Raw genomic sequence first — 15000 nt, 5'->3', positions numbered from 1 at the left:
TCTGCCAAATTCCAATACATTGGAATGCCAAATTCCTCTCGCTTGCTGAAATATGTGACCATCCTGTGGACTTCACATTGATTGAGGTTTTGCAATATGAGGCCTAAATACCAGTAGGTTTACCTCTGTTAATTAACAAACAGACAAACAGCAGTGATTTAGGTTTGGACATTGATGTTATGTGAAGTCCACAAGATGGGCACATATTTCCGCAGGTCACCAATTTCACAGTAACTCTGTGCTGGAGGACTAGTGGACGGAGGAGGCGAGGAGGCAGACATTAGACATTTGGAATTTGGAATTCAAGCTGTTAGGTATTGACTGATCAGGGCGATAAGTGTGTGTGTGTGTGTGTGTGTGTGTGTGTGTGTGTGTGTGTGTGTGTGTGTGTGTGTGTGTGTGTGTGTGTGTGTGTGTGTGTGTGTGTGTGTGCGCATGCGCGCGCGTGCGTGTGCTTGTGCGTGTGCGTGTGCGTGTGCGTGTGTGCCTGTGCCTGTGCGTGTGCCCTCCTCACCATGCATCATATTACTCGCTTTAAAGCCCTCATCCTCCTTGTCAACGGTAGCAGGATCCGTGGCGGACCTAATGTTGTCTTCCAGATACCAGCTCAGGTTCTCATCAAACACTGTGGCCAGGAGATTGAACTCCTTATTATAGTTCTTCTGTTGAAGGAAAGAGAGAGAGAGGGGGGGGGGGGCAAGGGGGTGTGTGAGAGAGAGAGAGAGAGAGAGAGAGAGAGAGAGAGAGAGAGAGAGAGAGAGAGAGAGAGAGAGAGAGACAGAGGTGAGGGAGAGAGAGAGAGATTAACAAGCATGCACGTAGACCTTTACATTCTGCCCTCGTGCTTATTTTGTGTCTAAACTGGATTGAGCTATAGCCTAAGAATTAATTATTCTCTCTCAAGAGTCTCCCCTTCTCTCTTTCTCTAAGTCATTGGTTCCCAAAGTGGGATCCGGGGACCCCCAGGGGGTCAGCAAAATGTGACTAGTACAGCATCACAATAATTTCAACGACTACATCCATTTATATGTTGGCTAATTCAAAAATAGCACTGCGAGCTTTGGAAAAAAGGTCTCTGGCACTAAACCTTTTCAGATGGGAGTCCATGACCAAATGCATATCATTTTGGGGGTCCTTGACATGAAACTGTTTGAGAACCACTGCTCCAAGTCTCACTCTCACCTGTACTCCTTTCTTCAAAGCTTTGGGTCGACAGACTAGCAGAGGTCCCACCAGTCCAGAGTTGGTATCCTTGACAGCGTCGACTCCAGAGTAGTAGAGATAGCTTAGACAGTCAGCCTCTCCTTCCACTGGCCCAGCACCCACTGGCACCACCCACTCATAGGTGTGCTTGGTGCCAGGTCGGACCAGAGAAGCCGGAGGAGGAGTCACCAGCCCTAGATGGGGGGAACAAAGATTTTATATTTTAATCACTTTTGTTCACTGTGTATTTGTGACAACTGTCAACGCTAATGCTAGAAAGTCTTTGAGAGTCCATGATCTGTCAGACTATGGAGTCATAACATACCCTAAATTTAATGTACTCTGTGATCTGTGAGGTGCTGATGATTATATTCAAGACCAGAGACCTCATTTATAAAACTAGGATTCTGTTTAATTGTACATTGCATTGTGTTCCAGAATAAAGTAATTATGGGTCAAGTGTTTATAGAATGAAAATGCTTTTCATTAACTGAAGTCATTTTGAGTTGCTGTACTTAATGAAATATGGAAAAAACAGACAATGCTGTAAATAGTTTTTAGATGTTGGCCTGTTCACCCACAGTGCAAGGAAACCTATTGTGTTGACGTAAATCAGCTGGCCTACAAGAGAAAAAGCAAGGGCACTAATGGATATTGTCCAGAGAAGTCCAACACTTGCTGCTGTGAGTGAATCAAACTAAATTTAATTTACCGCTTGTTGTGTTTTGTAGGTGTGCACCAGCTTTGGTGCATTTGTTGTGTATTAGTTTATGTTCTGATTTCTTTCATATCTACAGTAGTATATGTATATGTTTTTATTTGCCGTATTATTATTTATACTTTATATTGTATGCACCCGGCTGCTTTAATATCTTCAGTAGTATCTGGTAAACATAGTCGCTGTCCATTGTCACGTGGGTGCTGAAACGTGGTCATGAGGTGGTGCGCTGTGCACACAGGAGATGCGATTCAAATCATTATGTTAGTGCTGGTGTTAATGCTCTAATATATTCTTCATCGCCTACTTGTAGCTCAACCTTGTTCCGTAGACAGCCTGCAGACCTGTTTATGATTCTTGAAGCTCTAATGTGGTCGTTTTATTTTTTCTGGGCTGGTACCTACCACAAGCAAAAAAACAAATCTTGTGACCTGAAGGTATTAGAAGTGTGGGTGTTTTGATATGGAGTGAGAAGGGTCATTAGAACATTAAGCTTTATTTCATTTCTTTGTCACTGGCCTCGCTAACTCCAACTGTCTCCAAAATGTGTGTACACATGGGTCAGAGTGAGCTTAGAGGTGCACACAAGCTCCTTTTTTTTTTTTTTACTAATCTTCATTTGCGTGAGAAGTGTCTTGCACATCTTCCATGTATTTGTTTTGTGTGTAGTACACAACGGTTTGTTCATGCCAGTTCAGCCTCGGTATGCATCTACTCCATCGCTAGCAACTTCTCTCTAGAAATAGTTTGTGTTTGCTCTAAATAGATGATATAATATGCAACACCCATATCTTTTATAACAATCAACTTTTTTCAACTCACTTGTTTCTCTCCTCAGCTCACGGAGTTTCTTATTGGTGTAGGTCTCTGGAAAGAGAGAGAGAGAGAGAGAGAGAGAGAGAGAGAGAGAGAGAGAGAGAGAGAGAGAGAGAGAGAGAGAGAGAGAGAGAGAGAGAGAGAGAGAGAGGAGGTGAGGAATAATAGTGTATGAAATGAACTTGGGAAAATGTGTGTGTATCATGGGTATGAGATTAAATGTCTGATCATGTGTGGTGCGTGTGCGTGCGCGTGCTAACCTTCTAGTTCATTGTGATACAGGGTTCCATCCTGCTCTATGCTGTATTGTACACCGTGTGGCTGCATGCTGTAGGGTCGGCTGGCCTTGTTCATAAACACCACCCTGATGGTGTCCTGCTCCTCAGCACGGATCACTGGACCTACACACACCAAGACACACATACACACAAAAAGACACACACACACACACACACACACACACACACACACACACACACACACACACACACACACACACACACACACACACACACACACACACACACACACACACACACACACACACACACACAGTCACAGACAGAAAGACAGACAGGTTATTGATAAAGAGACAGAGAAACAGGTAGACAGACAAAGACAAAGATGTGAACCAGGGCAATTCCCTCTTGGATGGGAGGAAGATTATGGTTACTCCATGCGAGTCTTGGGTGTTACAGATGCAGCTGATGCACACAAACACCCATGTCACCCATACGAACACACACACATACTGGACATCAATGGTTCTCAAACTTTTACGTTTCAAGCTCCCCTTAACTCTGAAAGTATACAAATGGATTTGTTACAGACTTAAGGGTCAATATAGACACCCCTAAAGGAACCCAGAGAGTCCCTCGAATCCACATTGAGAACCATTGCTGTACATGGATACATTTGCCAAACAAAATGGGGAAAAGGATCTAAATAAGGCCAACCTTAGCATTTCTACATTACCCAGAATTCCAAGGTGCAGTTCCTCTGGGCTGCGGAGCATCTTAGTGGTGAAGGTGTTGTCAAGGTATTCCACGTAGCGAACTTTCTTATAGCGACTTCCAATACGGTTACGGCCTTTGGTTACAAATTCAGCAGCTTCACTACACACACACACACACACACACACACACACACACACACACACACACACACACACACACACACACACACACACACACACACACACACACACACACACACACACACACACGGAGGAAAGCATTCAATATTTTATTAGTGCTATATTCGTCATCAACTCTATGTTGGCAATAATTTGGTGCTCCTTTCTTAATCTCATTCATTATGGCCATATGTACAGTATGTTATTGTTTTTCTTCACATATCTCGGGCACTTGTCCAGAGGGCACTTGTCTGGAATGCCCTGCATGGGTCGAGGAGAATGTGGAAATCTGACATGGGAGAAGACCTCAAGAGGCGCCTGTTCTTAGCTACAGAGGAGTCAGTACTGCTGTATGGGACTGAGACATGGATCCTCACAGCACAACAGGAAAGGATCCTGGGTGGAGTCTATACACAAGAATGCTACGAATGGCACTAGGTGGACAGACCGCCTCAGAAATGTGGGGGACCTACCACGGGTCACAGGCAAAAGGATGAGGCTGGCTGGGCACTGCGTCAGGCACCCGGAACTAGTGGCAAGCAAACTGACATGGTGGGAGCCGACCCAGGGCAAAGCCAGGAAAGGAAAGAGGCGCACCACCTACATAGATTGTACCACTGTAGATTGTACCACTGTGGCGCGACAGCTTAGCTAACAACACTGCCGAGCTCAAGACCCTGATTCAGGAGTCACAAGTTGGTTTTGGCTAGACACATCACATCGTTACTGTAGATCAGTTATGGTTAAGATTAGTGCAAGGGGATAAGGAATGAATGCCTGCGTGCGTGCGTGCGTGCGTGCGTGCGTGTGCGTACCCAATCGTAGGCAGAGTAGGGGCATAGTCCCAGACCGCTTCCTCAGCAGCAATGAAGAACTGTCTTGTCTCACCGTTTGGGCGGGGCTTATGGACGTTAGGGAAACACTTCTTGATTTCAAATATAGCCTGCATGCCAGCTGGAGAAGACCACACAATATTTCAACCAATGGTTCGCAAACATTTTTATGCCAAGGACCCCCAAATTTATATTATGCATTTTTAGCCGCAGACCCCCAAAAACATTTTGTGCCAGGGACCCCCAGATTGTTTTGTTCAAAATATTATTATTGATTATTTTATTATAATCCATTAAATTGATTAGTAAAAGGTAGGGAACAAAAGGAGGAAATCAACTGTAATATTGTGGTTAAATGTGAGGGGGTGGCAACTGCCAGTCCCTGAGACCCCGAAATGGCGCCCCTGGCTGACTGCACTACATACATACCCGTTAGGTGGTCGTTCACAGTGCACGTCACCAGCCAGTGACCGGGGTTGTCAGCTACCATCTCTACTGTGCTGGTGGAGGCGGGGAAAAGGCTGACGGTGTCTGTGTGATGGTTCAGGTGGGTCAAGATCTGACCGTGAAAGTGGACCGAGTGTATGTCCACCTGTCAATCACATTAGAAACATTACTGTAAGTCTTTGTCTAAAGCAGTGGTTATCAACCCTTTTCATATCAAGGTCCATTATTTATTTGGCATTTGAGCCACCGACCAGAGATTTAGACTCGGCTCTATTAAGGACTTCAAAGGTAAGAACTGGTCAGGTGCTATTAATTAGTTTAAAACGTGGAGGCGTGACCAATGCCATTTAGCTATTATGGGTGCGGTAATATGCGCACATGAGGTAAAACTGCTCTGAATTAGTCATGGGTGTGTTTTGGCGTTACTTTAATCAATCCAGTCAGACTACCCGCTGCCATTCCCTTTAAGATCAGCACAAGACGCAGTGCTATTATCCGTGCGTTAAGAGGTGAGAGCGAACCTCATATTGAAAGGACCAAAGAGACTGCTACTGCTGCCCAAAATATCTGATCTCCAAGCAGTGGCATAATTTGCCTAGGGTTGCTGGGTTATGAGCTCCCATACACAGGACTTCCAGGCAAGGGTGCCATCCAGGAGGGGATTCATTAATTAATTTAAGTTGGGAACCTGGAACCCCCTCATGGACCACTGGTTGAGAACCACTGTTCTAAAGCAGTGGTTCTAATCTCTACCTTTTCTAGGTCAGGGCCCACTTGAAAATCTCGAAAGCATTCGCGGACCACCCAATCGGACCACTTAACACGGCAGCCTAAGTGGCTAAGAACTACATGCTCATGCGTTGTGAGCATGTAGATCGGATATTCTAACCGGTCCATTTGGTCCATTTGGTTACACTCTCATAGGCTAGTACATGAACACTGAAGATTTTACAGTATACAATGCAACATTCTTTCATGTCATCAGTTACCTCGTTGCCCATGCCAATCAGATGCCAGTGGATCTTGTTGCCCTGGCACATGCTCAGTCCAGGAAGGTTACCGTAGAGAAACCCATTTATACCTGCAAAGCAGACACAAGCTTAGCGTATGGGGTCCAGGACTACATAGTTACATCAAAAGTTCATTTAAATCAGAGAGCGAACAAATGGAGTAGTCCTCCCTGTGGGGGCTCCTCACTGGCAGGTGAGTCAGTGAGTCAGTATAGGATACAACAGTATAGGATACAACAGCAGTGACAAGTCAAGGAGGAAGTCATTGGTATAACGACTAAATTGGGGAGAAAATGTGATTTAAGATAAAAAGTAGAAATGTGGTTTCCTGGGTGGTTCACGGACTCACCATGCATTTTGTTGCTCTCCACAAAGTCCTCAGATTCTTTCAGGTTGTTCAGGTTTAGGGCGGGGGCGGCAGGAGCGGCAGGAGCGGCAGGAGCGGCAGGAGCGGCGGGGGCGGCAGGGGCGGCGGGGGCGGCGGGCCGGCCCGTGGGGGCAGCGGGCCGGCCCGCGGGGGCAGGGTTGGTGATGTACAGCTGGATGTTGTCATCAAGGTACCAACTTAAATTCTCATCTGACACCATGAACAACAGAGCATACAGGTAATCTCCTGAGCTGTCTCCATGTACGTCCAGAGTTCCTGCAGAGGAGAGGAGTAGTCAGCTTTGATTCTTGTCCAGTATATCATTTCTCACCTACAGTACATGTACAGTATATTGCTGTAAGGTTAAGAAGGCTCATGTCGTTGTAGATCGGCTATTTTCGGCACGCGACACAAGCAACACGGCTAAGTTCAGATCAGGCTTTACCTCTCTTACAGGTGATGAGTGGTCCTATGAGTCCTGAGGCGATGTCTTTTGGGGCGTTCACATGGGAGTGGTAGAACCTGGTCAGACAGTTGCCGTCCTGCGCTGTAGAGCTGTGGGACTCGGGGAGGGTCCACTCGTACGTCACCAAGCCGTTGGGGGCCACGGCGTCGTCACGCTTCTGCGCTGGACCCGTCTCATCTGGATACTGGGCTCCTGGGAAGGAGGGCACGCACATGCAGGTACGTGCACACACAAACACGCACGCACGCACGCACACACACACACACACACACACACACACACACATACATACGGTTATCACAAAGAAACTTTGGTGAAAGTGTGTGTGTGTGTGTGTGTGTGTGTGTGTGTGTGTGTGTGTGTGTGTGTGTGTGTGTGTGTGTGTGTGTGTGTGTGTGTGTGTGTGTGTGTGTGTGTGTGTGTACAGTATATTATCGTTGCTGTCGGGTGGAAATCTTGTATGTACGTTCCTTGTTTGTTTTTTTCCAAAACTGTTACTTTTCAGGATTCAAATAAAGAAAATAGCAAAAACTACTTTTGATGCTTTTGTTGGACGCTGTAGTATGATCAAGTAGGGCATTCATTTACAGGGGGGAAAAAAAGTTAGAATATGGAGATAAGAGGTTTCTACCCGACAACAGTGTTATCTTATATGTTATCATTATATCCCTATACCTTCATTGCTCTTGCTGTAGTTGAGTCCATGGGGGTGGATGCTGTAGGGTCTTGATGCACTGTTCTTCATGTGGACCACCAGCGTATCTCCCTCCTCAACGGACAGCAGCGGTCCCATGTAGCCCAGCCACTCTGGCTTTACCACCTCCGTCCTGAAGGAGGAGTCAGTGTACTGCTTGTACACTGCCTTCTTGTACGTGGAGCCAATGCGCTGGGGCCCACGGGCTAGGAAGACAGAGGCCGCTCTACAGGGGGAGAGAGAGAGGGAGGGAGAGAGAGAGGGAGGGAGGGAGAGAGATTAATTTACTTTTTAAAATACTACCAATACACTACTATGCAAAACATCATTATGTGGGGGGTTAGGCTTTGACTTTTATACAGGGGCCAGTTTCGAATTGCAGCCACCTGTAAGTGCTCTTTTAAAGCGGTTTTGAAGGAGAGTAGATAAGATCATGTAAATAATTGACCATTATTGTTGAATAAAATGCTCTACTCTGTTGGTGTCTATTAACTGTCTGTAACAACAACAGCATTAAGTGTCAATAAACAGATTCGTATCTGTATTTGTTGAATGTTTCGTTTAATGCATTTTGTAGGTAAAGTTGTGGAATATTTAATTCAATGCTAAATTCTATTCTCCAGTAATGTACAAACGTGATGAGTCATCATAGACCTGTTCACAGATTAAGCAGACTACAGCTGCATCAGACACTTTGTTGGATATTGACAGTTGAAACAATGATTTGTTGAAAACAAATCATTGTTTCTTTTGTATACAAAACTTTTGTATCTTTTAAACAAACTTAAAAGATATTTAAACAAACTTAACAGATACAAAGGATTCTCAATAAATTAACTGAATATCTGTTAACAACATAGTGCTTTTATAAATAGGTATAGGTTGAATATAAACAGACACATCGTAATTCAGCTTATTCTTTCAATATATATAGCATAACCGTATTAATTGACAGTCTATTGAACATATTAAGTAGAATACTGACATAATGGTTGACGTATAATTAAAAGTATAGACATTCAATACAACATACAACTGACTGTACCGTCTGTACGCACACAGTCCATTGTTGAATAAGAGCAATTAAACACAACACTATTTTTTAGTTATTTTGCATCGTTATAAATGATTGAATGTCACTCTCTATACAGTCTACACACAGTATGTATAGCTCCTCTGTGTTCATTCAAGGTGATGCCCTTTACATGACTGTGTGTGTGTGTGTGTGTGTGTGTGTGTGTGTGTGTGTGTGTGTGTGTGTGTGTGTGTGTGTGTGTGTGTGTGTGTGTGTGTGTGTGTGTGTGTGTGTGTGTGTGTGTGTGTGTGTGCGTGTGTGTGGTGAAGCGGCTGAATTTGTAACCAAAGGTCGTAACCGTATTGGAAGTTGCTATAAGAAAGTTTGTTGTGTGTGTGTGTGTGTGTGTGTGTGTGTGTGTGTGTGTGTGTGTGTGTGTGTGTGTACGACATACTCATCCTGTAGCAGTGTGCGGTTTTGTATGAGGTTCATCTCAGACGGAGCGTAGTTCCAGCGTACCTCATCTATTCGGATGAAGTACTCTCTCCTTATCCCAGACACACACGCTGCTGTGGCACACAGCAGCCATAGCAACCTCCACCCTAAGACCTGATGCATGTCAAGAGGAAGATAATAATGAAGAAGATGAGAGTGACAGAGTTGTAGCCTATAGGCGAATGATGCCTGTTTGTCTATCAGGGACTCTAGAACTTCCCTCTCTGTTTTATAAAGCTCTTAGTTGACAGACAGCTGGGAACAACCAATCAGGACTAAGGGGTCACTTCAGAAAAAAAAACAGGGTTTCAGTGTCAAAAGTTTGGATTTACACAAGAGTGAAAACAACTGTCTTTGCGGCCGTCCAAAAGGGGAAAGTCTGATTTAAAAGTGTATCTATTTTTAGACAATTATGAGCTGAGATTTGTACCACATTGTGGGAGGCATCTTGTTTTATGCGGTTTCACCTTGTTTGAAATGATCAGGTCTTGGTCACTATGTAGGGTTAAACATCACATATAACAGTGTGGGTGATTGTCTGGCTCTTCCCCAAACAAGATACCATTTGACCTGGTCAATACTACAGTCCACAGGGTTTCAAAGGATACTTTAAAAATACAATGTATTAAGGTTCACTGGATGAATCATTTTAGATTTCTTTCATCTACCTTGACAATCAAAATGATATGAAGTCAGGATGTATAATGTTATGAATGGCAGGTTTGGATCATCCTGAAACATTTTCTTATAGTAGAAATTAGGCTCAAGAACTCATGTTCACATTTACTGCACTTTTTATAACTAAATGCTAAACCTGTGACTGTATTTTGATATACCTGAGGTAAAGACATATTGCATCTGATCACTGCGTACAGGGAAACATACAGTTAGAGGTATAAATATCTGGCCTAGCATCGTCAATATGTGCTCCTAAAGTGAGTAGAAGGCATGATGATGATTTTTACCCTTATTTAATCATACTAGAATGTTGCATTGGATCTGGGGTGAGAGATACAACATTTGCTGCAGTTTTGATCCTTGTGGTGAGGTAACTAGTTGATCAATAACATGCACCTCTGGAAACTCCAGTCCAGGACATAAACGGAGGTACGGGAACTGATTACAACACAGAGAAAGCAAACATGCAGCTGCACATACACATTTACCAAGGGTTAGGTAGTATTTGCGTGCGTCAATGACCCCCACTAAGACCAAATGGGGACAACGGTAGTCAAAAGAAAACAAAGAATAGAAAAGAGTGGGTAGTATGACACACACATGAAGCACCCTGACAGGGAGGAAGAGACAGTGGTCCTTTAGCAAATAGCGTTGGAGGATGCTAATATCGGATTAGTAAACTAATTGTCTGGATAGTAATGTACAGCTTGTTATTACCTTGGGTCCACCTCCTGTTAAACTCCCCAGTACTGAGGTGCTTCCATCCACAGTCTCTTACCATGAAATATCAAGAAGAGGCAACATTCCCCCAGCTTGTGTTGGGGTATGATACATGCAAAATGTATCGCATAGAGTATGACATAATCAGTAACAGGAAGAAGGGTGGGCACCAAAATATTCTGGGCACTAGGGACAACTGGGCAATTAGGAAGAGTGGGCACTAGTGTGTGTGTGTGTGTGTGTGTGTGTGTGTGTGTGTGTGTGTGTGTGTGCACCAAACCTTGGAAGAGTGGGCACCAGGGGAAGTCTTAGGGTTCTTGTCCACGGAATGCGATTCAGTGAGGCCCTGCAATGTTGAGGTTAAGGTTAGGCATAGTTCTGTGAGGTAAGGGTTAGGGTTAGCCAGTTTTTCCCCATAAGGTGCCCACTCTTCTTTGAAGACTGAGGAGTGGGTGACTAGAGAAGGGTAGGCAACAGGAAGAGTGGGCTTCCTGTTGTCTACTCTTCTCTATTGCCCAGTCTTCCCAGAAAAATGGTGCCCAGATTTTCCTAGTGCCCACGCTTCCTGTATTCACATAATCAGTAGAGACCGCTAACTGTGCATGCACTATAGATTGTATACTAGGATAGGATTGGTTATGTATGCATTCATGTCCTTGCTCTTATCTTCTTCCAGTGTGTTATATTGGGAAGTAGGTCAATGAATTAAGTCAGGCCAGGTGAAACTGGGAGTGGTAATGTTGATTGTCAATCAATGCCCCAGAAAGGTCTGTGTCCTTGTTTCTGAAGTCTCCCCCCAGCCAAGTGCAAACATTCACATTCAAAATAACACACTGACAAAGACATTTACAATGGAACATATTTATTTACTCAAGGCAACACAAACAAACATACATTAAAAAAATATGATACTAAATATAAAATGTCTTAACACTGAGCTGGCATCCAGAAGACATCAAGACAAAAATTACAGAAGTTTCTTAAAATGGTAACAAATGTCATATAAAACATAACACACACAAAAAACATTAACCTGTCTCTGTGTCAAAGAAAATCCAACTGTGTTCCAACTATAGAAACAAAAAAGAACAGAACGGAAATTTCCATTCATAGCAATGCTGTGCTTCTGTGCCAAACATGGAAGAGGAAGTAATCAATGTATGGGGTACTCCATGACAAATGGTGGCTGTGAACACTTATGAATTATCTATATTATTTATTTTATATAGGTTATATAGACATTAGAACCACACAGAATTCAAAGGAATTGCAAGGATAGTTCCTGGTGTATTGCGGTAATCTCCTTTGGCAGTCCGTACATGGCGGTTGTCATGAAAAACAGCATTGTTTGTGGACAGTGGTACATTTGGTATACCTTGAATTTCAACAATATTCATCCCACAGAACCTGAACTTCAAATAATTAAAATGCTATGCTTCAGCCAAACAACACTTCTTCCATGAGTAAAATATATCAGTTTCCTGAGTCTCCTACACCAATAAGTTTGCTTCCATAATAAATCTGTCAAATAGTATTGTAGGACAGCCATTTTACGTGTATGAGCCAAATGGCAATTTAATACTGTATATTTGAACATAAATATCATTTCCATCCAGTGTAATTATAGACACACTTTTCATAAGAATCAGTAGTGTAGTTGATACACAGGTATACATTTTATTGTTATATCCACCTCTTTATATGGGATTACAGCAGTGACTCTCTGCCCTTTTCATTTCCAATCTAGGCTACACTGCAGAATCCTCTGTGCTTATTTAACTCTGAGTGTGTACAAATGGTAACAAATGAACCCACAGTCCCACCAATTACCTTAACCAATTGCAACCTGGCGTCCCTATCTTGGGCAAGTCATTATAGGCAAATATTTACGAAAAATTCAAAAATGGCCAGACATTTTCTGAAATGTTCACCAATAATGAAAATAGAAGTGGTTAATTACCACTGGCCACTATTAGATGGTGGGGTTGCCATATACCACTGACTAGATGTTTCATCATTCTACAGTACCAGGTTGACAATGATTCTATGTGCACTAGCTGACCCTAACCAACATTATGAAGCCTGCAGACCACAGGTTGTTTTGACAGGAGATGACAGGGGATTAAGGCAACATGATTAATCAAAAAAATAAACTGAAATCACAAAATAGACAGATGAATTGTGCCAATCATCCAGCGATTAGCACCAAAATGTATTCATACTATGAATGCTTCTCTCTGTTGAGAGAGTCACAACAAGAGAAACTAGCTTCTGGTTATTATCATTATTGACAATAGGCTGTCATTTTAACAAGATATAGATAGATATAACAAAAAAGTCAAAGTGAAATACAGTTGTACTGGTTACACTGACATGGCTGTCAAGTGTGAGTGCATTATGTCTGGACTGAAGGCTATACATACACAGTAAAATCCTCAGAGTTCATTTATCCACGTGTAACCCGAGAGTGCACAAATGGAACCAAATGGACCCATAGGACTGTACTGTGTAAGTATGGATATGGATGCATAGATAGATATGGATGCATAGGCATTGGTGTTGGCACACATGTATGTACACATTTTGCATGTCGAATGTGTCTATAGACTGAGGTTGTGTGCATGTCTGTGTTTGTCTAAACACTGACGTTAGATGGGTGAATGCATGCATGTATGCACTGTATCTGTGTGTGCATGTGAGCAGGCACACGTCTGTACTGTATATGCAGACTCACGCTTTTCTGTGTCTACCAGACCTCTAAGCATTGAGACTGTATTCCTGTTTGTAGCAACAGGGCCTGCAGACAGCATTAACCAAACCATTCCCCAGCTGTAGAAGACAGATAATGAACTCCAGTGTTGCCAGGCCCAGTAACACACACAACAGAGTCACATGCCACTCTACTATGTGGACAGGCTGTAGACACTCTGACCATGACTCAGGCTCCAACAGATACCTGAGACAAAAAGAAGAGGGGAGAGGGAAGGGGCACAAAGAGAGGAAAGGACAATTAAAGAAGAAAGGCAGGGAGAGGGAGAATCAGAGAGAGAGAGAGAGAGAGAGAGAGTGGGAGACAGAGGGAGAGAAGATCAGATGCATGATTGTGTTAAGATTGTCTATTACATTATTTGTACATGCATACAGATAACATTGTGTTATGTAAACATTTGTCTTTCAGATTACTGTTACACTGATTCATTATACCTAAAGGAATAAAAAGTGTGCATATGTGTGTAAAAAGTGTAAAGCATATTTAGGTTTGGCTGCTGTTTTTACTTGTAGAGGTTTGTTCTTGAGTACCCATCCCTTTTCTTTTGAAACAAAAAAAGGCATGGGTTAATTGTATCGCATAATGCACTTATGTGATACAATACTTTAATACAACAATCAGGTTTGTCGCTGATGGTGTAGGGGAAAAAATATAACTGCACTTTGACCTTTATTGTTTTTATGCATCAATAATGTTTTCTATTTCATTCCATCTGTTCTTTATTTCTTTGAATGTTTTTCTAATGCTGCATGTAAAGCCCATTGAACTACTTTTCTGTATAAAATGTGCTATACAAATAAACTTGCCTTGTTAATGTTGTAATGCTTATACACGGTGTAAAAGACCCACCAGCAGCACCTAGAGGCCGTGCTTCTCCTTACACCCAACCTGAGCATACATTGTATATTCAGGTTCTAGAAAGGCCATGGGGACACAGAAACCAACAGGGTTCCTACAGTTCCTCCAGTAGTCAACATACTGTATTATGAGATGTCTGCAATGGCCTGAGGGTGGCGCTAGAATCAACATCATGAAGTCACACTAGAACTCTTGAGGCATCAGGTCAAGCCAAAAATAATGTGCAAACCAGGGCATCAGTCAATGTGCTGATGAAAAGAGGCACTCGCCTCACCTTTGAATGCTTACATCTGGTTGTGGGGCTGCTGGTGGGGCTAAAATACTCAATGAAGACTAATCCCATACATGTACACACACAGACATACAGTCATGCTCACAGTGGTACATACAGTACGATCACCCACATATTGTTGCTGTCGGGTGGAAACCTAGTATTTCCAAAGCCGTTCCTTTTTTATTATTTAAAAAACCTTAATAGTGAAAATAGCAGATCTACAAGCTCACAACGTGTTGTGAGCTTGTAGATCTGCTGATTTTCTATTTTCACAACTTTTGTGCGACACTCTTGTCTGATGAAGCAGGGCATGAATTTACAAAAAAAAACAAAACATAAAAAGTTGAAATATGGAGATACAAGGTTTCTGCCCGGCTTATTCCAAATCACAGGCACTTTAATCCACTTACTTTCCCCCCTGGCCTTCAAAGCGGTCCTTCCATCCCAGAGATGTGTAGCAGTGGGGACCCTCCAACAAGGCCAACCCTGACATGACAAAAC

General features: G+C 43.0%; 2 protein-coding genes across 2 annotated transcripts in view; both read right to left on the bottom strand.

The window, feature by feature from the left end:
- The window catches only part of cp (ceruloplasmin), a gene marked incomplete at its 5' end in the record, with an annotated part of 16553 nt that extends 7231 nt beyond the window's left edge, over positions 1-9322 (bottom strand). The window contains 12 exons of the mRNA XM_084065939.1: positions 515-662; positions 1183-1397; positions 2744-2788; positions 2998-3138; positions 3713-3852; positions 4688-4826; positions 5135-5297; positions 6142-6233; positions 6512-6805; positions 6975-7187; positions 7671-7915; positions 9159-9322. Of these exons, the coding sequence (XP_083922065.1) occupies positions 515-662; positions 1183-1397; positions 2744-2788; positions 2998-3138; positions 3713-3852; positions 4688-4826; positions 5135-5297; positions 6142-6233; positions 6512-6805; positions 6975-7187; positions 7671-7915; positions 9159-9322 (1999 nt within the window). The remainder of the gene's footprint in view (positions 1-514; positions 663-1182; positions 1398-2743; positions 2789-2997; positions 3139-3712; positions 3853-4687; positions 4827-5134; positions 5298-6141; positions 6234-6511; positions 6806-6974; positions 7188-7670; positions 7916-9158) is intronic.
- A 2120-nt stretch (positions 9323-11442) lies between these two features.
- The window catches only part of tm4sf18 (transmembrane 4 L six family member 18), an 11343-nt gene continuing 7785 nt past the window's right edge, over positions 11443-15000 (bottom strand). The window contains exons 3-4 of the mRNA XM_084065938.1: positions 14910-14998; positions 11443-13553 (exon numbers count right to left, since the gene is read on the bottom strand). Of these exons, the coding sequence (XP_083922064.1) occupies positions 13355-13553; positions 14910-14998 (288 nt within the window). The 3' untranslated portion in view covers positions 11443-13354. The remainder of the gene's footprint in view (positions 13554-14909; positions 14999-15000) is intronic.

This window comes from Gymnoscopelus microlampas (genome assembly GCF_963454915.1).
Source record: "Gymnoscopelus microlampas genome assembly, chromosome: 9".
Lineage (NCBI taxonomy): Eukaryota > Metazoa > Chordata > Actinopteri > Myctophiformes > Myctophidae > Gymnoscopelus > Gymnoscopelus microlampas.
Note: the sequence above shows the minus strand (reverse complement) of the source record. Positions and strands in the feature narration are given on the sequence as shown.